Raw genomic sequence first — 27,499 nt, 5'->3', positions numbered from 1 at the left:
GGAAAGTCATTGAGGTAGAAGCTAAATCTGATTTTACTAAGAAATGCATTAGACCACAAACTAAGATCTCAGTGATATCATACATCTCCCCACGTTCAGATGGTATGGCTACGGTTTACATTCTCTGTTGGTGCTGGATCTTTTCCAGCCGTGTGCCAGATTGTGTCCCACAGACTGCAAAATTTCCCACTGCCCACCGTCTTGTTTTCTTCTTTCTCTCAATTTCTCTTTTTATCATCCTTTGCTTCCTTCCAAATGCTATTTTAAAGCTGCTCTGTGTGTAATGGTTTATTTCCAGATAAAACTGTGAAGCTGTGGAAAATCAGTGAGAGGGATAAGAGACCGGAGGGATATAACCTGAAGGATGAAGATGGAAGAATCAGAGACCCGACCACCATCACCGCGTTACGGGTTAGCATGCTTGTCTTATCACCACCTACAAACACACAATAAAGACAAGCAAAATATGCATACTCAGTATTTAGTATACCTGTTCAAGATATGTCAGAATATCTATGAATGATTCTGACAATGAACAAAGAAAATAAAGAAATAATATTTTGCATAAAGAGCATTAATCTAAGGGCATTAATAATAACATTTGCTTTGTGACATTCTCATTATCATTAAATTCTCATTAGAGAATTAGGTAGTATAATTTTTTATTATTATTATTTAAATCAGCATAAATGAAACTATGTACAATAAATACTACAATGATTTATAAATATGTTACCATTTCACTACAATAATAATTATTTCAGTAATGAGCAAAATAAATAAAAAATGTGAATGTCCTTAATTGTCATAATACAAGAAATATGAGTAGTCTTTAAAACATCCTTCATTTTCTTTAAGCATAATCCAATTTCTTATTGATTTCTTTGATTTTAGAATTTAACATGACACAGACATCTTCCAAGGTTTTGTGAGATTCACTCCTACTACACCATGTCTAAGTTTCTAGTTTCTAGTAAATCTGTAGTTAGCTTTTCTAAGAATCTGGCTTTTGGAGAGGCTGAAATTGCAGATAGTTGTACAGTTACACTCCATCCTACACTGAAGTACATTTATTTCAGTCTCGTAAATGCGTTGCTGCTGTTTTCTCACATTCTCACAAGAAAATCTCATTCTCTGTGTTCAGCATCAATGCTGACAAATGATGAGCTGTCAGCGACCAAAAGGCATTCATTCATAATCATACAGCAAGGACAAAGACAGACGATGATGTGCAGTGAAGGGGCTCACTCGTTCTCCACTCATCCCTACAAATTGAATAGAGATACAAAGAGGGCGCGACTCCTAGTACCCATTAATGTTTGGTGTGGTGTCTGTTTTCTGCTCCACGGCCTAATGGATTAAAGCACTCCACTCGTCTACCATTGTCTGTCCGGGCAGAAGATTAGCCTGACAACACACTGATGGCACGGAGCGGGCGGCAATCCCATTTGGACCGTGAAATGTATGTGCGGTGGAGATGTTGAGACGGGTTTATCATGGAGCTCCGGTAGTGAGGGAGGAGGGGAGGGAATGAGACACATGTCATGTATTCTGGCAGCCTCTAGTGCCTGCGCTGTGATCTTTCTCAGTATACGATTTTACCTCTAAGGTTTGCATTGGTCTAGTTTCTGCAGTCCATGAGCTGACGTGATACAAGATGTGACTGCCATGCCATTTAAAGCCAGTGGATACCTGACCTTTTATAACAATACAGAACATCAAAATGGATTCATGTGATATTTGACCTGCTAATGCTGTCTGTGCCATAAAAACTGAAAGCAAGGTGTTGGCCAATCCACCATCCCCCTGCCTGTCTCAGTGGAAGACAATAAATGTGTTTTCTTATCTATTTCATGGTCTTTTGCTCTCTCCTTCGCTCCTGTGTGATCTGTTTGCTCTTTGAACTAATCTGGGACTGCTGAGCTTGGCACAGGAGGTTATTTTCCCTCAAGAAAAATAAGAAACAGAGGGACTTCTCTAGACTCCACAGTTATTTTAAATGCAAAAAAAGATTTAATAAATAAACTCTTCTTAAAATAACCTTAAACAAAAGGTTATTTTATTGGCATTGATGGATCCACAAAGAACCTTTTGACTTTCCAATGCATAATAGATTCTTTATAGTGGAAAAAGGTTATTTATATTATTAAAATGTTCTTCACACATTTTTTTGAGAATTATTCCCTGGAAGGTCCTTATGGAAGCCCAAAATTGTTCTTCTATGGAATCACAGTGAAAATTCCTTTTTGGAACCTTTATTTTTAAGAGTGAATCAGAATAAAGTTTCCAACTTATTAATTTAAAATAAATGACAGTTAATGCTGTTTTAAAGCAATGGCTTTCAACTAGGGGGCTAAGATAATTAATATTATGATATTAGAACAATCTTATGCAATTAAATTGCTGAAAATATAGTTAAATAAATAAACAAATAACCAAGACAAGAATTGATTAATATTTATTTTTACACTAAATGACTTTTGAAATACATGCAGTTCTTGACATTTTTGGATTCACAAATGAATAGTGTTCTGCTCATAGCTTTACTTGCTATGTCCCACATCTTTCAAAGCGTTGATAAAAACTTGCCAAATCCATTGATTAGTTCTTCCTTAAATACATATATTTTTACCGTTATGAAAATATCAGATGCTTATGAAAGCATCAGATGGTCAATCAATAAACCGTGGGTGGTCCATAGGTGTGCCATCTTATGCTGAGACTAATAAAAGGATGACATATAAACCTGGCTGTCAGCATGATCAACAAACAGCGCATTAAATGCTAATGTGTGCGCTTGAGCATGCACACCTAAACCAAAACAACCTCATATACATATTCCTGTCTAAAAGCTCACTGCTTTCATCCTGGATTCATTTTAGGTCTACATCTTAATGCAGCAGAAACATTACAGTAGTAGTTTAAAAGCCTTTTTAAAAGGTTGATTTTAGCAAATGTAAGCAAAACTCCCACTGTTCTGACCTGCTGCTTAATTCTGCGTCCTTTAAATAGAGTTTTGGTTTATTATGCATGTCCCAGTTCTTGCTGATGAATTACAAAGAGGGTCCCTAGTGGTGATATGACCAACAATCTTTGGATAAAGGATGACTGTGTTGTGGCTGTTGTAATTGTTACAGCAGATTCTGACCTTTTTATCTGTCTTGCTTCACTCAGGTGCCAGTACTCCGGCCCATGGACCTCATGGTTGAGGCCACTCCTCGGAGAGTGTTTTCCAATGCGCACACATACCACATCAACTCCATCTCTGTCAACAGCGACTATGAAACCTTTATGTCCACCGATGACTTGAGGATCAACCTCTGGAACCTGGAGATCACAAACAGGAGTTTCAGTATCCTTTCATGTCATTAAATTTGACAAAACCTGTTTTTGTTAAAGAAAGGTTACCCTCAGTACTGAGCCCGGCACAACTGTAAATGACTTAGTTGTAAATCTAAATAATAATGGTTTTGACCATTATTTGTGCTACTACTAAACCTAAGTTGATGACTTTTCCTTAGCTTCTTTTTCAGACATTGTAGACATTAAGCCAGTGAACATGGAGGAGCTGACTGAGGTGATAACGGCAGCAGAGTTTCACCCTCACCAGTGCAACACCTTCGTCTACAGTAGCAGTAAAGGCTCCATACGGCTGTGTGACATGAGGGCATCAGCGCTCTGTGACAACCACTCAAAATGTAAGTCGGTGCAACCCTAGAACAACAAAATCCATTCTTGTCTCTATGTTGTACTATCGTTCAAAAGGGTCATATTTATAAAAGAATCATAAAACAGTATCTCCTCCAAAATATTGAACAGCAATGTGTTTTTTTTTAACACCAGATCAGCATATTAGAAAGAAAAGCAAAAGAAAGAAACAAAGACTGATTGCTTAGAAAAGTAATAGCACAGCATTCCCACACCAAACTGTAGGATTGGAGGCATTTTTCATGTCTCTAGCTCAAATAGTAGGGGAGTTATTATCCATCGACTTTCAATACTTAGGATTAAGGGTTTTTAACAAATTTCCAATATGCAACTGTGATGCTTGCCTTAGCAAACACCACTAATAAAGCTTCTTTAAAGTAATTAACATATTGTAGACCTTTTTAGTCTAGTTTTACTGCATTCTACTAACCTGTATTGTAACATTAATAATGCAAGGGCCGGTACAGCTCTAGAAGCACTGTTGTCTCTAGAGAGCACAGCCACTACATACGCCATGTAAGGGATTAGCCTCTCTTCCACCTAGGGCGAGGGCGTTGGTGGTGAGGATTATGCTAATTTTTAATATGATTGGAACTGGCTAATTTCATTTGGAGATTGGACACAATGCTGACTGATGAATCTGTACTGGTGGTATACAGTAGCATCCCTTTTGGCTGCACATGGCTGAATTGATAACCACAAATTGACACATTTCCATTTCACAGGCGCTCGGGTCTCCAGTTTAAGGTGGGATGCTTCCATGTGCATCTGATGATTGGATTTAGTGCTCAAGGGCAGATAGCTGTGCCTCTGGTTTTCACACCGCTGAAAGAATTTAGTCATATTCCTTAGTTTTATCAAAGTGCTCACTGGTCCATGTGTTCACATCCTTTTGAATAGACATAGTGCTGCTGAATTTTAAAGGGACAGATTTGCTGGAGGGGGTGACAACAGTGAGGGCTTCGGTTTGTATCTCCCGCACCAGTCTGAGCTAAATTATACACACATCTGTCAATTTTTTTCTTGGTACATGATCTCACAGCAGGCGGATGTACCAGTCTGCCTCAGGAAAGACCTCCTCAATGTCTTCTCTATTGCATAGTGTGTGCATGTGTGTTGCTCCTTCTATCCACACTAATAAATCTTTCAGGCATCCCAGAGAATATTCTTGAAAATCAATCTGCGGAGTCAGACAGGGGAGGCTAACCAAGCCCTGCAGGGCTCCAAGCAGCAGTAGAGGCCAGGCGGAGGGCCGTAGCCCCTCATATCATTCCCCAGAGGACTCATTAGCCCCCTCTGAATGACACCCAGCTAGACTGCAGGTGGACAGGCTCACAATGTGACATGGCATGCTCCATGGTAAACACCTGCAGTCCACCAGTGCCCAAATATCCCTGCAAGCATTGATCTGTTTCCTTCCCCTCTGCCTGTGTTTTTTCATCTGCTGTGTAGATGCCTGCTTAGACACATCACAGGATAGTCAACAAAACTGAGTCAACAAAACAGCGAGGGGATAATCGATAGTAGATGATAAAGATATGTTTCTCTGCTCTGACAGGTGTATTATTTCTCTGACGAGCCAAGCAGATTATGACATATTGGGAAGCAAACATTGAAAGTGATTCAGAAAAATTTCTTTAGAAAGTTGCTTGTCCATTTTACTTCTGTAATGTGGGGTACTTCTGAGTGAGATGGGATATTCAAAGGAGACGGGACATGTTTTATCCTCATTTTAAAAGCTTCCATATTTGATTTCTCATTACTTTTTTTCTAGTTTTCGAGGAGCCAGAAGACCCAAGCAATCGTTCCTTTTTCTCTGAAATCATCTCCTCCATCTCTGATGCCAAGTTCAGCCACAGTGGGCGGTACCTGATGACACGGGACTACCTGACAGTGAAGGTCTGGGATCTCAACATGGAGAGCAAACCACTGGAAACCTATCAGGTATGACATTGGGAAATTGAATTGCAAACAATCTGAATTAAGCAATGTATTGAAGGTTGATGCCTGATTTTTAAGGGCTCCACTAAATTATATTTGGCTTTTAATCCATGTTTTTTTAGCTTCATCTATATGCTGGCGTACTCCTAGACAAAGAAAAACACATGCACATTTATACATTTATAATCTTTGTCTTTCAGAAATCAGACCAAAAATATTGCACTACACAAATGTTGCCCAATAAAATGCTCTCTATAATGAGATTCCTTAGAGAACTCAAAACCAGTGTTTACCAAATTAACACTTTTGTCACTGTTTTATCCACCAGGTCCACGATTACCTAAGAAGTAAACTCTGCTCGCTGTATGAGAATGATTGCATCTTCGACAAATTTGAATGTGTTTGGAATGGATCAGACAGGTCAGCGTTTTACATATCTGCATTAAATATTTCTTTTTTAATGAACATACTCTTCAAATTGTGAATGATAAATCAATGCACAAATTTAAAAGCAAAATAATGATCTAATAACAAATATTGCTGACGTTTCACTTTGTTCTGTTTCCAGTGTGATTATGACTGGTTCTTACAACAACTTCTTCCGAATGTTCGACCGTAATACAAAGCGTGACGTGACTCTGGAGGCATCCCGGGAGAACAGCAAGCCTCGGGCGATCCTGAAACCACGCAAGGTGTGTGTGGGCGGAAAGCGTCGCAAAGATGAAATCAGTGTGGACAGTCTGGACTTTAGCAAGAAAATTCTCCACACTGCTTGGCATCCTTATGAGAACATCATCGCTGTGGCAGCCACCAATAACCTTTACATATTCCAGGATAAGGTCAACTAGCACAACTCTACCACCTCCCCACGTACCTGAAGAGAGAGAGAAAGAGGAACAAAATGCTGCAGCTTAGCAGAATATTGCAAGGTGTCTTTTATGATGAGAAACTGGAAGTTACCCTTGATGTAGGGAGAATTATGGACAGATATTGCTGGCCATGTGCAAGGATGCTTACAGACTTTTGAAAACAAGAAGCATCCTGCCCTCCACAATCATACTTCCTATAAAACTTCCTAAGTACCTGCATTTCCTCTTCCGTAAACTTGTTTATTTATCATATTTATTCATTTCTCGGCTGGTAGGAAATGCCTGACTCTTTAAATCTGAACAAATGTGCAGTTTCATTACAAAGATATGAAGAATCTTTAAAAAGGGCGTAACGAACAGTGAAAAAAAACAGGCCTTTGCTCACATCTCGGCATCAGAAACAAAGGGGTGCCTTTACAAAAAAAAAAAAAAAAAAAAAAACTGTGGGCGTCTGTGGAGTCCCTTGCAACCTGATTATTCCTCTTGAAAGGAGCTCTGAAGTAAAAGTCAATCCCATCAGTCATGTTTTGTAATTTCATGTTGTCCTCTTATTTTGATATAACCATTAATAAGCTGTGGTGCCTTCTTTTCGTATGTGGGTACTCGAGTGGCAGGCAGGGTTGGAGGGGGGTGGGGATTTCGGAAGGGTGGTATTTGGGTTGTGAAGTGTGAATGTTTTTACAAGAAATGTGAAAAATAGCTTTGTGTAAGAAGGGAAAAGAATTGCAGCAACATGGTTTTTCAGTACGCAGACTTGAAGTACTTGAATTTCTCATTATAGTCTCCACTTTATCTCAGTATGCTCATATAATTTGACAGTAAACCCGTTTGTCTTTTATTGTATTCTTCAGTGCTAAGGCTGGGTAAAAAGTATTATTGCATGCAACATGTCATCTATAATGAGCCAATGAAGAAAATATCTATTCCGTACCATCAAATGAACCTGTAACAATCAGACGTCATCGTTTCCATCGTTTCCTCTGCATTTGTCTGAGACTGATCAAAACGTCATCGTTCAGTTACGTCACTTTGGCCTGAGGATGACAGGAACACCGGTATCATGATGTAGCCTATACATGATGTGAAGGTTAAATGATATCAGGGAATTTTATTATGTATATATGAATCAGTAATGTTCTCTTCTGAAGAAAAAAAAAACTTCAGTTGTAAACTTCTTAATGAAACAAAGTTTTATAAGCTCAGAATGTATCTACATGCAATTATTTGCCATGCAGTCTTTATGCTTAATTGAATTCGTTGAAAATAAAAGTGGGAAAAAAGGAAAAAGTTGTTGAAAAAATTGATCTCTTGCTCTCTTTTCATTACACGTAAATTATACAATGTCGCCCTCTTGTGATAATTCAAGGAAAAGACATGCTGTCTATATTCCCTTTTCATACAAATTCAAAGAATTATTAAAATGCTGTAATACACTTGTATGCGGTTAGTCATACCAGTTTCAATATGATTTTAAGATTTTGAGTCAATGACACAAATTCTTGTTTTTAAATTATAATAATTCTTCCTAATTAAAATTCCAGTATCAAGTTTCTTTTGGATAAAAAGCAGAAAAAATAAGACCACGCTGGTATGAATTCGCACAAGAGTAAATTCAATTTAAAATGTAATTAAAATAACTTAAAATTTAAAATTTAATAAAATGAATATTTTCATTCGCAAACGCTCACAGTGTGACAACATGCCCCATTAATGGGACAACAATAACATAGACCATGCTTTTCCTGGTCGGCAATGTTCAGTAATTTTTGTCCCTTGTTCTTAAAGGCTTTTATACCTCACTTTAAATTTAAGACAAATCTAACGTTACTATGAGAATGACTCGAGTAAAACTATCCAGTTCTCTTCATTTGGATTTGAATAAGATATATACTTAACGTTACATGGCAAACATTATAAAAGGTGTTAATAATACCTTATGAAGTGTTATGAATCCATAATTTCCAGTGACAACAGAAGAAATAAGTTTATGTCCATTTGCAGCAGTCGGTGCCTTTTACCCGTTATCATTTTAATTGGCCTCGGGAGGATCGCGACGGGCAGAATTAAACGCTGTCAGTCAGCTGGGGACGCCACCTGTCAATCAAAACGTCCGTTATAAAGTCACTCCGCTTTCGCGCCGTCTAGTCAAAGGCGGGAAGAGATCAGTGTTGCCAACTTAGCGACTTTGTCGCTAGATTTAGCGACTTTTCAGACCCCCATAGCGACTTTTTTCCAAAAAAGCGACTAGCGACAAATCTAGCGACTTTTTTTGACAGACCTTATTTAGTCTCTGAGACTCTCCGGTACTGCCGCACGAGCTCTCTCTCTCTCTCTATTTCTCCCAGCGTGCGCAGACCTTATTTAGTCTCTGAGACTCTCCGGTACTGCCGCACGAGCTCTCTCTCTCTCTTTATTTCTCCCAGCGTGCGCACACGCCTCTCTCTCTCTGCATCTGCTATGTTCAACGAGCAGAGAGGAGCAGCACTTTCAGTTAAAAAATATATTCTGTTGCTTCTAACTCTATTTTACATACAAGTATAGCCGAAATCACAGTACAATCATTATCTTAATCTTATGTGTATGTGATTTCATTAGACAATGTCGTGAATAGGATTTTAGTGGAGAGATTAACATCTTTGAGAGCTGGTTATGTATTCTTAATAGGCGCGTTTCAGTCATTATAATATTAATTCCGTTGTCGGACAACAGAAACATTCAAATATAATAATAAAAAACTTTTATTGAGAATTTTGGCTGCCTTAAAATGCAGTACATGAGCACAGAAAGGGCAAGATAATATGACGCACTTACGTCACGAATATGCTAATTAGCACATGACGTCAACTAGCGACATTTAGCGACTTTTCAGGCAGGGTTTAGCTACTTTCCATTGAAAGAAGTTGGCAACACTGGAAGAGATCACGGGGAATTATCAGTTCACAAACGCGCGGTATTAGACGCAGTTTTGAGAGAGATAATTTATTTCTAACTGCACACATTGGCAAATTTATCTCCATTTACCAATCTATTACAGTGGAAATTGATAAATTACCTGCTATGAACATGAGCGCCGGGAACAGTTCAGTGGCTAGAGGCTCATTCCTAGAGAGAAGTGGATATCAGCACCTGGAGCACGGAGATCTGAGGCTTTGGATTCCAGTGGTGCTGGGAGTCATCTGCGTCCTGGGTTTCACCGGGAATGTAACGGCTATGGCAGTCCTGATCACCAACGCGCGTAAAAGTAAGCTGTCTTTGATCAATGCGCTCATCCTCAACCTCTTGCTAGCTGATGGTCTGGTCCTGGCATTCGCTGTTCCCTTCAAAGCCACTGCTTATTCCCGTGCCAGCTGGACCCTGGGATTGTTTGTCTGTAAGACCTGTGACTGGTTCTTGCACTCTTGTATGGCTGCAAAGAGCTTTACTGTGGCCATAATGGCCAAAGCTTGCTACAGGTATGTCAGTAACCCCACCAAGCAAGTGAGCATCCGTTTGAAGACTATCCTAGTGGTCCTGCTCTTTACTTGGCTCTTGGCATGTGTGGTCCCCATTCCCCAGTGGCTTTTCTCCACCCTCCAAAAAGAAGCAAATGGAATGATTTGTGTTCAGACAGTGCCAGTCGATTCCCACGATTTAATGTCCATGTATGTCAAGGCGTACCCTCTTCTGGCCTACTGCACACCTTTGAGTTTCACCCTACTTTATTTCTGGAAGACGTATGGGCGATGCCAGCGCAGGTTCAGCAAGACCAAGAACCTGCGGACGCAGATCCGATCTCGCAAACTTACCCTGATGCTGTTCAGCCTGACGGTGGCAATGGCCACCATGTGGCTCCCACAATGGGTGTCCTGGGTTTGGATGCGGCACGCGCTAGAGACCGAAGGTGCCTTCCCTCCAGTCCTCTTCAATCTCTTCGCCCAGCTCCTCATGTTCTCCATCTCTCTAGTCAACCCTCTCATCATTCTCGCCCTCTCCGAGGAGTTCAGGGAGGGGTACATTGGCTTGTGGCGTAGACTCACCCTCCGCAAACAACTGCCGAAACAACACAAGCAAGGACCACACACCCCGACTGCCCCAAAGTCACCCACTCCGAGACCTGAAACATCAGCCCACCTCCCTCCACACCAGCCTGGGCGAACAGAGGAGCAAAAGCCTGAGAAGCAACCAGGCCAGAGTGAAGGGCAGCAGGAGAGCCCGACCAACAAAGATGGAATAGTACTGCAAGACGTAGAGCAGTTCTGGCAGGAGAGGGAGACTGGCTCCCAGACACACGAAAATGATCCTGTGCCCTGGGAAAATCAGGATCCGAAAGAAAGAAAACTGTAAGAAAGCGAGAATCTCTCTTCTTTTACATTTTTTCAACACAAAAGAACAAAAAAAACACATTCAGTAGATCAGACCTCATCTGAACTCGCCCCCCCCCCTCCCACTTATTGTGACTAATCATAATTTTTTATGTTTGTTTGTGTTTAAGATAAAAGTGATAAAACTGGCTTGATATGATGTATGAGTATATAGAGATGACTGTATTATTTATATTGTATTATATATTATGGGTAGCAATATCACTAAAGTGTGGTGATGTCTTGTGTGCACAGGTCCACCAAGACAATAAAAATGCTGAAAAGCTGTGGATAGATCTCTCCTGCCTAAATCTTACTTTTGATGATATCTGCAATCTACCCCTCTTTATTATGAGAGTATTTACACAATAAGATGGAAATTAAAATGTCTACAGAACGAATATGCTGTAAAGAAAGTATTAAGGGAATAATTTTTTGTAAAATAAATGTATATGTATATATTACCTACGGAGGAGTTGTGTTTTCTGTGGTCTGCTTTGAGCTGTTCTACACTTAATTCACACACCTGCTAAATGTAAAATCCAGTCACAGAAGTAAAAAAAAATGGTTGCTTTTATTCAACATCAGCTGTACAGAAAGCAAGTCCAAAAAACAATTTCTTTTTTTAAGAAACATCTGAACAATTAAATTAAACTGTAAGACCAGCTGACATGGCCAACTGCCAGTGCATATATGGTCAGTTGTTACACACTGTAAACAAACTAATGAATACATATTCTCCATATATATTCATCATCTAGAAACATCTTACATGTTAACCCAACAGTCAGATAAAATATACACAGAGACGCTTTCATAATTCTTGAATATCCCTGTGGGTGACTAAAGTCACCAAAAAATGTTAATAAAATTGGGAGGTACTCCCAATTTCAACAAATCACAGTTTCTTAACAGTTTGGAGCAAAAGACTGGACGGGTGAAACGGAACTGATGTTCGCAATTAGAGACTGTAGCAGGGAGCTGGAGGGAAAAAAAGTGGTGATATGCACCAGATGACGTTCAGGACAGTTACCCGAACACAAGACAGACTCTCTCCAATTACCATTGAGCATTTAATGTGGCTTTAACCCTCGAATGGGCGGATAAAGAGATTGTGTAAGAACATTGTGGCTCCTTGTGGAGATGAAATGCATCATATAAAAACCCTTCCAGTTGGTCCAAATACTTAGTCTCTGTTTTATGCTTAGCTGAATTGATTGGTCATTATCTCATGTTCTCTGTGGCATGAGCTAGGGGCAAGTGGGTATGTACCATTCACTTTAAAAGGTTTGACAAAGCAGAACCTTTGAACTGGAGTGATTTACTGTTTCTACCGAGTCTATAATGTCAATGGTGGTAGTGTGGGCCCAAGGAGTGGGAAAAAATATCTGGGAGGTGTGTGCGATCATTTAGTGGAGCGTCGAGCAGGTTCAAAGGCAGTGGGGGGAGGAGGTGGTCCCCTGCGGTCCAGCTCTTCCACATACGCCATGAGGAGTTTTTGCCTCTCTTCTGACATACAGTCCAGAACCAGGTACCTTTTATCCTTTTGCAAGATCTTCTCTATGTCTGACAAGTGCTGCTCTGACTCCTGCATCAACTTCCGTGATCTTGAGACACAAAAAAAGGACAAGCAATTGAGTTAGAAGAACTATAACACTTTTTACACATAACTTGTATGTGAGTGTTTTATGTTTTATGTGAGTTATTTCTAGTCATGATCACTATTGCTTTGAATAAATCTCTTTCCCTCAGTTAAATTAAGACATTACTAATAAATTAGCTTGTTGATTTTATACAGTTTTAGCTGATGGGTGGTAAAAACATCCCATAGTCTAAAAATAAAGGATAAACCTGAGCCACAAACAGAATATAAAAGACATGCTCTTTGGGCCCAGCAGCCACCCAGTAAACCACAGCATCTACATAGCTTCCTGCAAAAACACTTCCACAACACCTTAACAGCAAGATTAATTACTTTTGGGCAGGCAGTTTCATTTACATTTTGACCAACACTTTCTTCAGAAAATGTACAAATGTAGCTCTATTTATTCACAAAACGGCATTATTGCATGAAATCACTATGATAATGTAATTACAATAACGAATAGGCCAATTGTTACAGTTTTTATATTTACCGTTTCTCTTACTACATAATTGCATTCATATAGGGTAACATTAGAATCTGGAATTGTATAATCACAGATCTGAAGCTTCTCACTTGTAGGTGATGAACTTGGTCTCTTTCAGAAGAGTTCGGAAGTCTGCTTTGACCGTGATGTACTTGTCTTTGATGTAATCACTGAACTCCCTCTGTCTTTTCTATGGTGAAACAGCAGGAACAAAGACTTACTCTTTAGCTTTAACAAAGACATAACTTTTTGACTAGAGGAGTACAACACATACATGTTTTTGAAAAATTGATCAAGAAGCAAAGACAGGCCTTACTCTGTCACTGCTGGAAAACTTGATGCACCTTGGATCTTCTTTAATGAGTTTCTTCACTTCCTTCCAAGAAGTCATCAAATTGATCTGATGTAGAGGAAGAAATTAACTCAGATTAACAACAAATTAACTGACAACAGAGTTAATGGCATCAGGGCACCGTGTACCGAGATCGTCTCGTCCAGAAGTTGGCGAAATTGCTCCTTTTTCTTCTTTGCGAGGACCTCGATGTGCTCGTTAAAAAGCCTCTCTTTCTCATCCCTCTCCAGCAATGAGGACGTCTCCCAGCGGTGATCCTTCCTCAGGGTTCGACGTGTCTCCGACCAGTTGGCATCAGGCAACTTCACCTGTCACATGCAGAAAACAATTTTCAATGTCAATTTCACATTAGATTTAAGATCAAGGTTCAAGACTGAGATGCTTGATCTGGCATCATGATATGAAGCCGTGTTTTAACAATGTCTAGTACCATATCAGACAAGAGTGCTTTAAAATTCTGGACGGCCTCCTCCCTCTTGTGCTGTTCTCGCTCACGGTCAATCTCTTTGGTCTGCTCCGAGCGGAATCTCTGCACCATGCGCTCTCTTTCCCTTAGACTGGCCTCTATCCGGGCCTGTTTCTCTAGCTCCTTCTCTTTCTCAGAGTCCGGATTCTGGAGGAGTATCAAGATCAAGGACCAGGTAAAGCGGAGAACATGCATACAAACTATACATGTTTATGTTTACATTTGTCTTTTATCCATTCTGTAAAAGTATTATCCTAACAATTTCATGCATTTCTCTATGTATTTCTCACTCGTTACGTTGGTATCAAAGCATGGTGTGAAGTGAAGCAGCTTCACTAACCTTGGCCAGACGCTCCACATAGTTTTTAAAGAATTCTTCTCGAGCTGCAGAGGTTTCCACAGCCTTGTAGCGAGGGTCAGTCTCCATCTTTTCCTTCACTTTGCTCCAGCGCTGCTGACCATCCACATGGTAATCTGACAGGAGCTCAAAAAAGTCTTGCTTGACCTTAAAGAAAACAACAGCAACATAAATCTCTAAGGGATTGATGCTTAATGGTTAAGTTGGAAGGGTTGCCGTTTCAACCTCCAAACAAGACAATCCATGAAGTATCACCAGTGTGCTATTGTCACCGAATAATGTGTAGTTGCTCAAATAAAGAGCTAATTTCTTCAAAATGACTCCAAATGTAAGTGTATTGTGGTAAAGTGATACAGGGGTTGGAGACATGACATGTTCACAGCACATATAAGTGCAGGGAAGCAGCTTCCAATATAGTCTGTATAGATCAAGGCTCGTAGGGTTAAAGGAAGGAGGTTCAAATACCTATGGGATGGAACACTATTGCACCTGTGAGCAAGGCAAGTCAAATCAAATGATTATTTACTTATATCATTGTATTCTTTGACTTACATTTGAGAAATACAACAAGCTATTTATCATAAGATCGCAATAAACTCAAGAAGTGCCCATAATACAAGGTTTCATCCTTCAATTAAAATAGTAAAAGATAGGGCAGCAAGGGATAAAAAAAAAAGTTAAGGCCTAGAATCTCTTTCGAGCGTTTTTTGCAGGATACAATTAGATGAACAAATCAATTCTTAACTACACATTTACAGTAACATATGTCCAAAGCCAGTGGTTAAGGAGTCTAATGCTGCTACCGGCCATTGCAGCAAATCTAAATTGTGGCTAAAACACCTGATCATTGTTAATATGGTTTGATTATCATGGAATTAAGATGGACATCCTCTGGTGAACACTCCCTTCTAACCTATGGCCCCCCACACAGGTGACATTTCACTGGCATTAATGTTTGATTGCTGACCTTTAGCTGCCAAAGGCAATCATCCGAGATGCTCTGCACTTAACCCTAGCCACAGAGACAGTGAGTGTGTGGACCAAACGCCAGGGCAGATTACAGCTCACGAACAACTAACAGACAGTTGCAGACTCTTGGTCTCGATCTGCGCGTGTATTTGGCTGTGAACATGCAGTGTATTACATAATCAATGTGAAGTATTTAAAAAAAGTTACCACTAGATAATATTTACATTTAGGCATTTTAGCAGAGGCTTTTATTCAAAGCGACTTGTTGTGCATTTTACCAGTATGTGTGTTCCTTGGGAATTGAACCCATGACCTTTTGCGCTGATAACACAATGCTCAACCACTGAGCCACAGTAACACTTAGTAGCACTTCCTGTGGCTTCAGTGTATAACAATGTCTAGGTAGGGGGTTCTGGTTCTTCTATGTGCACCTATTGAGCACTTGCTTCTATTGTATTTAATGTCAGTTAAATAACAAGCAGCACTTCTGAAAGTTTAATCGGACTGACATCTCAACAGTTCTGTACAAAATGTCACTTCCTCACCTTCTCCCCGCGATTCTTTGAGTTCTCTTTCTCCTTCTTTCTGAAGGCCATCATATATTCAGTGAAAATGGCTTCTCTGTCTTTCATCTTTTCAACGGCCTTAAAGCGTGAATCCTTTGCGTGCTTGGAAGCGAACTCACTGAATGTTGTTCTGTGAAGACAAGAAAGTCCTAGTTGTTAGATTATGCCTTTAGCATATTACATTCAATGCAATGCAAAGATGGGTTCCTCTCAAAGTCTTTTCTCTCCTGTAGCTAAACATTTTATACAGTCTTTTTCTTAACTCACTTGGAGGGATTTAAGATCTGATTTTATTTTTCAGAAGTTCAAAAGCTGCTAAGAAAGTTCATAGCTTGTGAAATGAACTATAGAAATAAAAATTACTTGACTTTGATGTGGTTGTAACTGAGACCTTATCAGGTTATCATTGAATTATGGATGCCAATCAGTTAAATATTCATACCACTGTTTAAAATTGTGCAGTCAGCAAGATTTTATTTTAAAGAAATTAATACTTTTATTCAGTAATGGTGCATTAAATTCATTACTGAAAAAATCAATAGTGACATTAAAGGTTTTTACGCTTTTATAAAAAATTTCTATATAAACTAAATCGGACCCACTTTATATTAATTGGCCTTAACTACTATGTACTTACATTTTAATTAATAATTTAGTACAATGTACTTATTCTGTACATACACGTTTTTACATTGTACTTATATATTTTTTTAAAAACTACATGTAATTACATCTGTATTTTATTTCTGTAATTAGATTCATAATTACACTGTTGACCCATACTTTACACCTTAACCCACCCTTTAACTTACCCATACCTCCAACCCTCTCCCTAACCTTAACCCTATCCCACCTCAATAGCAGCAAAAGTGTTTTACAATACAATAAGAACACAATAATCATTTTTTATGTAAGTACATAGTAGTTAAGGCCACCTTATATAAAGTGGGACCACTAAATCTGTTCTTTTGAACTTTCCATTTATCACAAGAATAAATGACATTTAAAAACACATTCAAATAGTAATAATTGTAATAATATTTCACAATATTATTGTTTTTATGAATTATGAATAATTTTTTTCTATCTCTGTATTTTTTATTAAATAAATACAGCCTTAGTGAACATATTGGTGAGATTATATATATATATATATATATATATATATATATATATATATATATATATATATATAATTATTTTATATTATCCCATTTTATATATACACACACAAGTAACAAAGTCTGACTGACCCAAAACTTTTAAACTGTACTGTACATGACATGCGATTAATTTGATTAATGAATCAGACATGTCAATATCTGTTGTGAATAGACCCCAAATGAAGTTAATTCAAAACTTTAAATAAAGAAAAAGAAACTTAGAGGTTGTTCACAAAAGTGAATAAATTATTGTTTCATAACCTAATTGGCTTATTTCTGATAAACACCTTTAAAATGAAACCAGGGAACACCAGCATTAACACAAACAGCACTGATGAATTAGCTTCATCCAGATGGTCCTTACTGACTTAAAGATTTAAGCGATTACCTGACACCCAGTTTAGCTTCCTCCATCATTTTCCTGAAGTCGTCTTTGACCTGCAGGATTTTATTCTTTTTCTCTTTCCTCTCCTCCTCAGCACGCGTCTTCACATACTGATCAAACACCTGTAGAGTGGACAGTGGTGTGAGATATGTGGGCAAATGTACACAGATCAATCTTTGTTTATATTGTGGACATGGTAGCAGTTCAATAAAGTTTCTGTGTACCTGTTTTCTCTCTTTGGGATTGAGCAGCAGATAACGTGGATCAAATACAATCTTATGAAGCTCCTTCTCCCAGGTAGAGAAGGCAGATACCTGATAAAAGATGAGATGGAGAAAAGACATTGAGAGATGGAGAAAAAGAGCTATCGAGCCATTTCAACCCCCCTTCCTCTTAATTAGGGCCATTATAACGAGTAGAGAGCATTCAGTAGGTGTCCCCCTCATGTGGCGCTGGAGTCAGGGTGTGTGAGCCCATTGCTTTTCATCCTCCATTCCACCATCCCTAATAAATGACACACCGATAGGTGGTCCTCAGCTTCCATCTCTCAGCCTCCAACCCTTTCTTTTCCCACCATGGTAATTGGCGCAGTGAGAGGGGTGTAATTAGACGGGAGTGAACGGGCAGCACGTCTTCTCATGTGATGAGTGTATATGCTGCTGTACAGCTCCTCTTAGACACGGCGGGGGGAAGGGGTCTTGCCTTGATGATGAGACCCTTTGACTGCAAATGTGCCTTTCATCTTTTACCAAGGATGGCGTGGCAAAGGTCAGATAGCTCTCTACTACAGACTTGAAGGGATCTCCATCACATAAGCAACATATGTGTTTATCCATATTTTATGGTAGAAACATCAAATCTGATGCCAAGAGAGGGAGTGGAGGGATGTGGTGAGACTCTCTGATCACCTGAAAATGTCAGGTGATTATTTTAATGAGGACCAAAGCTTAAAACAAATGATGGGTTTAACCTTTCAGGCCAGAAAATAAATATAGAAACCGCACTGCGTGAATCGTGCCCTGCCAAATCTCTCCGCCATTTTGTTGTGAAATACTTTGGGCCCTAAACTGGTTTGATTTGTGTTAACTTAAATAGTATAAGTAAGTGCAAGTATATTAGTATAATAATAGTACTGGATTTAAAACTGAGCCTAACTAACTAGGATAGTCAATCAGTCACATGGTTCATAGATTAATTGAAAAAAAAAAAAAAAAAAATATATATATATATATATTAGGGGTGTAACGGTTCACAAAATTCACGGTTCGGTTCGATACGATACACTGATGTCACGGTTCGGTTCGGTTCGATACGTTTTAGATACAGCAAAATGTAAAAACATCTCAACTTTTCAGAATGCCGCAAGCGCACCGCGGGTCATGTGACAAGAACCAACCAATCAGCTTCATCCTTTCCCGTAACAACGTTGAGAGCTCAGCCAAGATGAAGGAACAGCTGATCATAGTTGTATATGGATTGCAATTTTGAAATAAATTCAGTAGCAGAGCTACTGCAAGCGATTTTTAGAGCTGCAAATCCATTTATCCTTCGCTGAAATTTCCACGTCTCATGGAGAGAGCACGTCATTGTTGCTTAGCAAAGACAGACGCCTCATGAGCGCTTCTGCCCGAGCGCTTTGGAAAGGAGGAGAAAGACGCGCTTAGCGTTTTCCATGCGTTTTTAGGCACGATATGTGAACGGCCCCTAAGGCGCTCGCTCACTCAGCACGCGCTGAAGGCTCGTTGCAAAATGTCTAATGCATTTAACAGACCAGAAATATAAGATCCTAAAATAACCAACAGGTCTGGTGTTTGGGTTGGATTCCCTGTAAGCTATAGTGTCTAAATGCTGCAGGGATAGTTTGCTGCGTGCATGTTTCTCCTTTTTTTCGTCTTTTCCCAGATAGTACTGAGGCATATATCCCAGATATTCCCGCTGTTTTTTTTTTTTTTTTTTTTTTTGTAATCCCGCTGGTGTACCCTGTCATGTTGCAGATGCGACATACCGTTGTTTTTTTATCCACCACTCTCTTGCCATCACCATTATAGCTTAAAGGGAATCCAAAGTGCACCCAAACACCAGACCTGTTGGTTATTGGAGGATCTTCTCATTTCTAGTCTGTTAAACGCATTGGCTATTTTGCAACGAGCCTTCAGCGCGTACTGAGTGAGCGAGCGCCTGCTGAGTAGCCTAACATAAACATATAAGATGGTGTTTTTTTCTTCTTCGGGAGTGTCAGGGGCGTTGCCTGTTACGTTGTTTGGGTTATTGGGCTACCTTGTTGAACGCATATCATTATATTTCTTTCTCTCTCTTTTTTTTTTTTTTTCAAATATAATTAATTACTCCAACGAACCGTTCGGTATACATAATGCGTACCGCGTACCGAACCGAAAGCGTCGTACCGAACGGTTCAATACGAATACGCGTATCGTTACACCCCTAATATATATATATATATATATATATATATATATATATATATATAAACCTTAACCTAGTCTGATTTTTCAGCAGCCATTACTCCAGTCTTCAGTGTCACATGATCTTTCAGAAACCCTTTATCTGATATGTGACTCAAGAAACATTAATTATTATTATTATTGCAAAATGTGCATTTATTATATTGGTATGCCTAGAAATTAAGAAAACCTGATATCTCTGAAACCAGATACCGCTGAAGATTATTCCCATTCATATTTGCATTTTTTAGCACATGAAATTATCAAGCCATGGCTTCCTGTTTCACAAAAATATAAATATGATGTTAGGCCAAACTCCTTTAATGATCCATCACACTGAGTGAAACCAATTTTTTAGCAGCAAACACTCAATGTAGGTTTGATGCACACGGGAGTAAAAAAGTACCCTGTGTATAATAAAATGTAAAAATGTAAAAAGTACGGAAAAAAAATGTACTATTAATTATGTCCAATGTGTATTAGAGAAAAACATTTATTTCATAATACAATTTCCCCAATTTTAATTTCTTATACTTCAATGAAAGGTTGGATTTTTTTAAAAATTTTAAATAAAAGATCAAAAAGATAAACATTGCAGATTTGTTCACCTTTGTTCATATTTTCCAAGAGTACCAACCATTCTGACCATGACTGTATATAATAAAATGAACAAAATGTGTATGTGTTTTACCCCTCGCTCAAGCAGCATGTCTTTAAACTGATTCATCCGAGCTTCCTGAGGTACCACGGCTCTCTCACGCGCTGCCTTAAGCTCTGCCTCCATAGCTGCCTCCTTCTCCGAATCGGCCTCCTTCTTGTCCTCTATCCTAATGCACAAAACAACTATTCAGCCAGAAGAATAAACCAGCCTATTCACATTAAGTCAGAATTTTTGGCATGAAAATGCACAAGATGTCAAAACAAAATGTCTTTCATGACTTTCTTCACAGTCCATAATATAATAATAATTTTCCATCTTATTTAGAGACAACATTCATTTTTAATTGCTCAGATGTTGAACAATTTATTCTGGTATCCAAAATATTTTGGAGAATGAAGAAATCTTCTAACTTAACAGTTTTGATAAAAAGGTTGTGAATATTTTATACTTTAGTTTCATTTGATTTGACTTGGTGTGAACTACCTTCAAGTTATGGGAGACATGTATTTTTATGCAACTTCCTCTGACATGGAACCTTAAAGTCAATACAAAGTCAAAACTGACTGTTTCCTTTCTTAATACAAGTTCCCAGACAAATTCTCACTTTCGTTTCTTGGCCTTGCTGGGTTCATCATCGGGTATGTCTTCTGCTACAGGGAACTCCTGCTCCTCTTTAGCCAGCACTGTCACACAAAACAGAAGATTTAAACAGTTATTAACAAGCTGTTGAAGGAGTCAGACAAGGATAGACAACTCTGCATGCTTACAGCTGAAATACAGGAGTTTTCCCCACTTTTGACTTCAGTGGTGTAGAGACAAATTTAGAAAAATCTAAAAAATATACCATGTCAAATTTGTTCTTATTGCAAGGGCTCCAGAACGCTCCTAAAATGGTTGCATTTGTGACCAAAAATATTACTTGCGGGTGATATTTTTGCTAAAATTAGTACATTGCACATGGTTTAGATACAGTATTATCAGGATTCTTTCTAAATATGCAGATGCAATTCTTTGGAGATGGCCTTTACCCAGTTTGTGGCTGTTGTCCAGGCCTCTTTTGTGGGGAGGTTCCTGAATCGCTTTATCTACATCAACCCGTCCCACCAGCTCCTCCGGCCGCTCCCACATGGACAGACGTGTGGTTGGGTTATAAAAGAACACCCGCTCATCGCCCGTCCACACCACACACCTGACACATATGCATAAGCATTAGGCACCGGTAAATCAAATATAAAATGCCAACATCCAACAGCTCAAACTAAATAACCTTTTCACTGTATGAACTCATGTTGAGGGTGATTTATAAAATAAAACATTGGACTATTAAATCTGTGTAAATTGGATCAAATAAATCTGTGTAAATTGCAGTTGCCTACCATGGCGTGCCGGGAATGGGTGTGGTTGCAACAGGCTTTGCCTTTTTCGCGGCCTTCTGTTCCTCGGTCATATCTTCCTCTTTTAGCTCCTAAGAGTAACACACAGAGATGTCAGAAATGCTTGTTTACACACAACAATTTAGAAAACCAGATAAGCTACTAACCTCTTTCTTCTCTTTAGGTGGGTCAATTCTTGGGCTTCCATCTTGCATGTCCATCATTTCGGCCTCAATCATTTCAAGAACTGCATCTTTGATCTTCTCACTCTCTTTTTCTATTATGGAAACACAGAGATTAACAAGTTTTGAAATAGATAATGTCATTGGTAATTAATATTTTGATTATTTCTATTTAAGTCACACCATGGACCCAGTCTCTAACCTGTCTCTTTGAGTTCTTCTGGTTTGACCCAGGTGGTTTCCTGTGTATGTTTATTGTAGTAGTAGGATTTTCCCTCTGGGGTTTTAAACTCAGTCCAGTCAGATGTACTCAGAGCTCCGTGCAGTCCTGAGGGCCCAGCCATCGCCATTTGATGGGGCATCATGGGTACCAAGGGTGGTGCCATGCCAGGGAGCATACCTTGTTATAACATACACAAAATCAGAATCAGTTCAAAACATGTAGTTCTTTTCCTCCAAAATCAGAATGACAATCATAACGATTCTGTATAGTAAAAAAAAAAACACAACAGGAAAAAGATTTGGCCATTATACAATCTTTGTTGGATGATTCATCTACTCCACTAATTATCTAAACATTCTGTGAAATATGGGACTAATGCATGCAAAGACAATTCCACCACAGTATCACATTAAAAACATTAAATTAAAAAACAGACAAGGTAGGAACACAGTTACAACAAATCACAACACTGTTATCTACATTTCTAAAGCAGTTTATTATATATGTCGCTGCCTATAACTCAGCTGTAACTACTACAAGTTTTCAGAAGTGGGGAAAAAAAACAGATCTACTCCAACTATGCAAAATGTTAGGTCAAAAACAATTGAAAAAGTGAAACGTGAGTCTTCAAAAGGTCTCGTTTGTAAGAAACAGAGGGGCCTCTAACTGGAAATAATGACATTTTTTAAAAAGCATAAAGTTGCACAACAATAACTAACATGCCATAACGGGGAAGGGAATTACCGTTTTTGGTAGGAGAGATAGTCTTTACATAGGGACAGCTTACTATCTGCATCATTGCTACACCTGAAAGAGTGTATAAGCAAGCACAGAGTGTTGGAAAAAACACAAACATACGTCAACTACTGCTTCCAGGTGTCATGAGAGTAAATACTGGATCTTTTATGATGAAAATACCACAGTATTCTCCTACAGTGCTAGCTGATCTATATTCAACTGAAATTAGGCATTAAGGTCAGCCTATGTTGCTTGGCATCTATAGAACACTGAATGTCACTTCTGCAATGCCACAACATTAATGCAGTATTTTTAAACTGCATTCATCGCTTAATATAGTACAATAAAGCTTGCTTTGCTTTCTAGAATCATCTTCTATTGTAAAATTTAATTAAAGATGTTTGTTAACTGTCATCCAATTAGTAGTGGGCATCTTTTAGACGCTACAGGTTCCAGTCAAATTACAGACATGCACTGGATAATGTGAAAGAGACAGAAAGACAAGGAACAGAGGAGAGAAAGGCCGTCACATACTAGAGCAGAAGAATTCTGAACAGGGTATAAATGGTTCTACAAGTTCAAAAGTGAAACCCACCGGGCAGTGGAATAGGCATGCCAGGAAGGGGTACTCTGAAGGGTGGCACCATGACCGGAGGGAATCCTGGCATTGGACCAGCAGGCTGTGGCACAGCATGGGACAATGCCACTGGCAGAGGTGGCGGTCCTGTAGACATGGCGACCGTCACCATTGGAGGATTGACAGCTGCTATTGTGGTTGACATGGCACTGGGGGTTGTGGTTACAACTGAAGGCATCTCCACAACATCATGGACTATAGAGTAAACAGTTGGGTACAGAATGATCACAGATTAACTTCTGACATCCAGATAAAATAAACAAACAAATGGGAAACAAAACTACTTTCTCCAGAAGGCATTTCTGACTCAAAACAACTTCTGACATTAAGACAAAATAAACAAACAAATGGGGTACAACATTTTTTCAAAGAATGTGTTTCTGACAAAAACAAAAAAAAAACATCTGACAACCAGACAAAATAAACAAAAATTGTTTCCCAAATCCTGATTCTAAACAATATCTAAAACCCAGAAAAATTAAAGAAACAAGCAAATAAATGTGAAACAACATAAACTTCTACCTTTACCTGATACAGGTGTTGGGAGGAGAGGGGAGGCTGTGGTGATGCTGGGAGAGGAAGTGGAGCTCATGACAGTGGAGGGGCTCTGGGAGGTGTGTGTGGTTGTAGTGCTGTTGGCTGCAGCTGAGATGCTGACAGACGGACCAGGCCCAGAGGAGCCTGCGCTGACTGCAGCCACCTGGCTCAGCATCATAGGACCCAGCTCAGCCTGATGGATCACCTTCACTCCTTCAGGCTTCGTCCAGGATGACTCCCTTGTACGTGCATTGTAATAATACACCTAAATAGAAAGGAAACGCAAAAAGATGAGGATTTCAGATAAAAATGTTTGCACTGTTAAGAAATCAACAAAGTATGTATCTATGGTATTGTCTAATTGTCAGCTGCACTGACTGATTTGAATGCAATGCATAGTGAACTTTATAAAATACATACAGTTATGCATTTATTTCTTAAAATAGATGTTTTTAACTCAATGTCTTTAGTATATTTATAAATACATGATACTGTTTTAATATTGAATATGTACTACAGTTCAAAAGTTCGTTTTTCAAAAAAAAAAAAAAAATAGTACTTTTATTCAGCAGGGACTCATTAAATTGATAGTAAAGGACAGTGAAAACATTTATAAGGTTACAAAAGTTTTCCATTTAAAATAAAAGCAGTTCCTTTTAACTTCCAATTCATCAAAGAGTTATGCAAAACCAAAACTCCCCATGAGAAGTGACTTGAATACAAGCCATAACAACTTGCCATAGGGAACCAACGATGTCTTTCATTCCATGAAGTATGAGAATCATACCTTTCCCTCTGGACTCTTATTCTCCACCCAGATTTCTTCTGTAGAAGGAGGAGCAGGAGTGGCTGTAGGTGATATTCCTGGAGGGAAAATCATGCCAGGTGGAGGCGGCATGGATCCTCCAGGTGGAGGCATAAACGGGGGTCTCTTAAATGGAAAAATAAGTCATAGGTTTTAATGAAACCTTCCCAATTCCCAAACAAAGTTGAGGAATTACATAAGTGGCATATGATATAATATTCATACCTGTAAAGGAGGGGCACCCATGGGAGGGGGCACACTGGGGTCAAAGGGAATCCTTCCGAAGGGCGGCCGGGCAGGAGGTGGAGGACCCCTCATCATAGGAAAGGGAGGCACGGGGGTGCTCAGTAAAGGCTGCCTGCGGGTGGAGGGGTTTGCAGAAGGAGGGGCAGTGGCAGGGAAACGGATTGCTGGCTGCTGGGCCATGCTGATGGAGCGAAAACAAACTTATTAACAAACAGTATCTGTGCAGTACACAACGACTGCTGCAGACTGACACTAAACTGCAAAACAACACAGTACAAATCATTCTTACGAACCATAACGCACATTAAATATCCCTGATATGCCATAATAGACTGTATATGACGCAATTATGTCTAAATGCACGATCTATAATTTGAAGTGGGATAAATTAAAAAGTCAGGACATAACGATGTTAAAAACAACAACAACAACAACACTCAGTCGTCTGCTGTTATGCAGATTTCATTGTCCCCGGACCAACAGGCCAAAGGAGGCTTAAAGAGATTCGCGTTAGCCAACTGCGAAGTGTTACACAGTGTGTTATTAAGGAAAAAACTAAAGCTAACTATAACTGGTCGTTCGTTTTAGCCGGTGTATGAAATATAATGCAAAATCCGCACCTGTTAGCAGCCAGGCCAATTCCTTCTGCCTCTGTGTGCTCCGCCATAACGGGAAAACAATAAAAGTCCCATTGACGCATTTCCGTTAGTTTCAATCACGGCTACCGAATGGATTTCATATGCCGATTAAAAGTAAGCTAATACCTCTTCTTTTCAACGTATTTTAAATTATCAGTATATCTGAATTGTTCGAAATGTACTCCATCAGGACAATGTTTTATTTTAGATTTAAGTCACAAGGGAACGGTGTAACGTAAAACAGGAATCCTTGGAAATTATAAAACGTATCCTATCCGATTTAATTCTGTTGTTCTTGATAGTTTCGTTTTTTAAAGGATGGGTGGTTAATCAGTGATTTCAAAATAAAATTTTTCATTTTATTTCTAAACCGTTATTTTGAAAATAAGAGTGACTCCTTTTCGGTTCCGGAGGCACACAAACACTGGAGGACTCTCACGTTGCTTTTTTGCAATGGGCACACAATACATGCTTGTTTTAAAGAGAAAATCGGTTCTTTTACCCGGAGATATGCGGTCCAGGGCTCCGGAGAGGAAGTTCAAGTGTGTAAAAGTGGGATTTTGCGCCATAAACAGCCAAATATGTACTGGACAGACTCCCAACATAGACGGGTGAGGAACTAGACTCACCCCAGGAAACCCAAAGTTTATGTGCACTTATTTTAACTTGTTCTGTTGGAAATTGGGACATTTTTATTTTAAATAAATGGATATGCTCATTGTTTCTTCAATAAAATGTTCTTAATATTAGTTTATACTCATTTTTTTTTGTTTTCTAAATACAGTTTAACAGCAACAAAATTAAAGCATATACAGTTCAGACCAAAAGTTTGGACACACCCTCATTAAAATGGTTTTCTTTATTTTAATGACTATGAAAATTGTAGATTCACACTGAAGGCATCAAAACTATGAATTAACATGTGGAATTATATACATAACAAAAAAAGTGTGAAACAACGGAAAATGTAATATTGTAGGTTCTTCAATATAGCCACCTTTTGCTTTGATTACTTCTTTGCACACTCTTGGCATTCTCTTGATGAGCTTCAAGAGGAAGTCACCTGAAATGGTCTTCCAACAGTCTTGAAGGAGTTCCCCGAGAGATGCTTAGCACTTGTTGGCCCTTTTGCCTTCTGTCTGCGGTCCAGCTCACCCCTAAACCATCTCGATTGGGTTCAGATCCAGGTCATCTGGCGCAGCAGCACCCCATCACTCTCCTTCTTGGTCAAATAGCCCTTACACAGCCTGGAGGTGTGTTTGAGGTCATTGTCCTGTTGAAAAATAAATGGTCCAACTAAACGCAAACCGGATGGAATAGCATGCAGCTGCAAGATGCTGTGGTAGCCATGCTGGTTCAGTATGCCTTCAATTTTGATTAAATCCCCAACAGTGTCACCAGCAAAGCACCCCCACACCATCACACCTCCTCCTCCATGCTTCACGGTGGGAACCAGGCATGTAGAGTCCATCCGTTCACCTTTTCTGCATCGCACAAAGACACGGTGGTTGGAATCAAATATCTCAAATTTGGACTCATCAGACCAGAGCACAGATTTCCACTGGTCTAATGTCCATTTCTTGTGTTCTTTAGCCCAAAGATGTCTCTTCTGCTTGTTGCCTTTCTATAGCAGTGGTTTCCTAGCAGATATTCTACCATGAAGGACTGATTCACACAGTCTCCTCTTAACGGTTGTTCTAGAGATGTGTCTGCTGCTAGAACTCTGTTTGCCATTGACCTGGTCTCTAATC

The 27,499-nt window shown here is 39.2% G+C and overlaps 3 protein-coding genes and 1 long non-coding RNA gene across 7 annotated transcripts in view; 2 read left to right on the top strand and 2 right to left on the bottom strand.

Annotated features, from left to right (window-relative positions):
- LOC113057646 (serine/threonine-protein phosphatase 2A 55 kDa regulatory subunit B beta isoform-like) overlaps positions 1-7,456 on the top strand; it is a 48,988-nt gene extending 41,532 nt beyond the window's left edge. For all 3 annotated transcript variants that reach the window (XM_026225088.1, XM_026225089.1, XM_026225090.1), the window contains exons 4-9: positions 299-411; positions 3,175-3,352; positions 3,534-3,698; positions 5,483-5,652; positions 5,978-6,069; positions 6,218-7,456. In XM_026225088.1, coding sequence (XP_026080873.1) covers positions 299-411; positions 3,175-3,352; positions 3,534-3,698; positions 5,483-5,652; positions 5,978-6,069; positions 6,218-6,497 — 998 coding nt within the window. In that variant the 3' untranslated portion in view covers positions 6,498-7,456. The remainder of the gene's footprint in view (positions 1-298; positions 412-3,174; positions 3,353-3,533; positions 3,699-5,482; positions 5,653-5,977; positions 6,070-6,217) is intronic.
- Positions 358-3,235, bottom strand: LOC113057647 (uncharacterized). The gene is made up of 2 exons (XR_003277858.1): positions 3,149-3,235; positions 358-436 (listed from the first exon to the last, which is right to left on the bottom strand). It is a non-coding gene; the product is annotated as an uncharacterized LOC113057647 (long non-coding RNA).
- A 795-nt stretch (positions 7,457-8,251) lies between the features above and the next one.
- LOC113058009 (probable G-protein coupled receptor 151) lies at positions 8,252-11,289 on the top strand. The gene is made up of 2 exons (XM_026225681.1): positions 8,252-8,277; positions 9,404-11,289. The coding sequence occupies exons 1-2, from the start codon at positions 8,252-8,254 to the stop codon at positions 10,839-10,841; spliced, it is 1,464 nt and encodes a 487-aa protein (XP_026081466.1). The 3' UTR covers positions 10,842-11,289.
- A 124-nt stretch (positions 11,290-11,413) lies between these two features.
- LOC113057645 (transcription elongation regulator 1-like) lies at positions 11,414-25,862 on the bottom strand. 2 transcript variants are annotated; one of them, XM_026225085.1, is made up of 21 exons: positions 25,731-25,862; positions 25,090-25,291; positions 24,847-24,990; positions 24,051-24,324; positions 23,481-23,717; positions 22,892-22,954; positions 22,127-22,324; positions 21,910-22,019; positions 21,746-21,834; positions 21,398-21,558; positions 20,974-21,052; positions 20,400-20,535; positions 17,471-17,560; positions 17,250-17,368; positions 15,678-15,828; positions 14,146-14,310; positions 13,770-13,952; positions 13,468-13,647; positions 13,304-13,387; positions 13,077-13,177; positions 11,414-12,465 (listed from the first exon to the last, which is right to left on the bottom strand). In XM_026225085.1, exons 1-21 carry the CDS (start codon positions 25,808-25,810, stop codon positions 12,264-12,266), a joined length of 3,048 nt encoding a protein of 1,015 aa, XP_026080870.1. In that variant the 5' UTR covers positions 25,811-25,862; the 3' UTR covers positions 11,414-12,263. The 2 variants fall into 2 exon arrangements, with proteins under 2 accessions (XP_026080870.1, XP_026080871.1); XM_026225086.1 differs by lacking the exon at positions 22,892-22,954.
- Between the last annotated feature and the right edge of the window lie 1,637 nt (positions 25,863-27,499).

This window comes from Carassius auratus, chromosome 39 (assembly GCF_003368295.1).
Source record: "Carassius auratus strain Wakin chromosome 39, ASM336829v1, whole genome shotgun sequence".
Classification (NCBI taxonomy): Eukaryota; Metazoa; Chordata; class Actinopteri; order Cypriniformes; family Cyprinidae; genus Carassius; species Carassius auratus.
The sequence above is the reverse complement of the archived record's forward strand: the minus strand, read 5'-3'. Positions and strand labels throughout refer to the sequence as shown.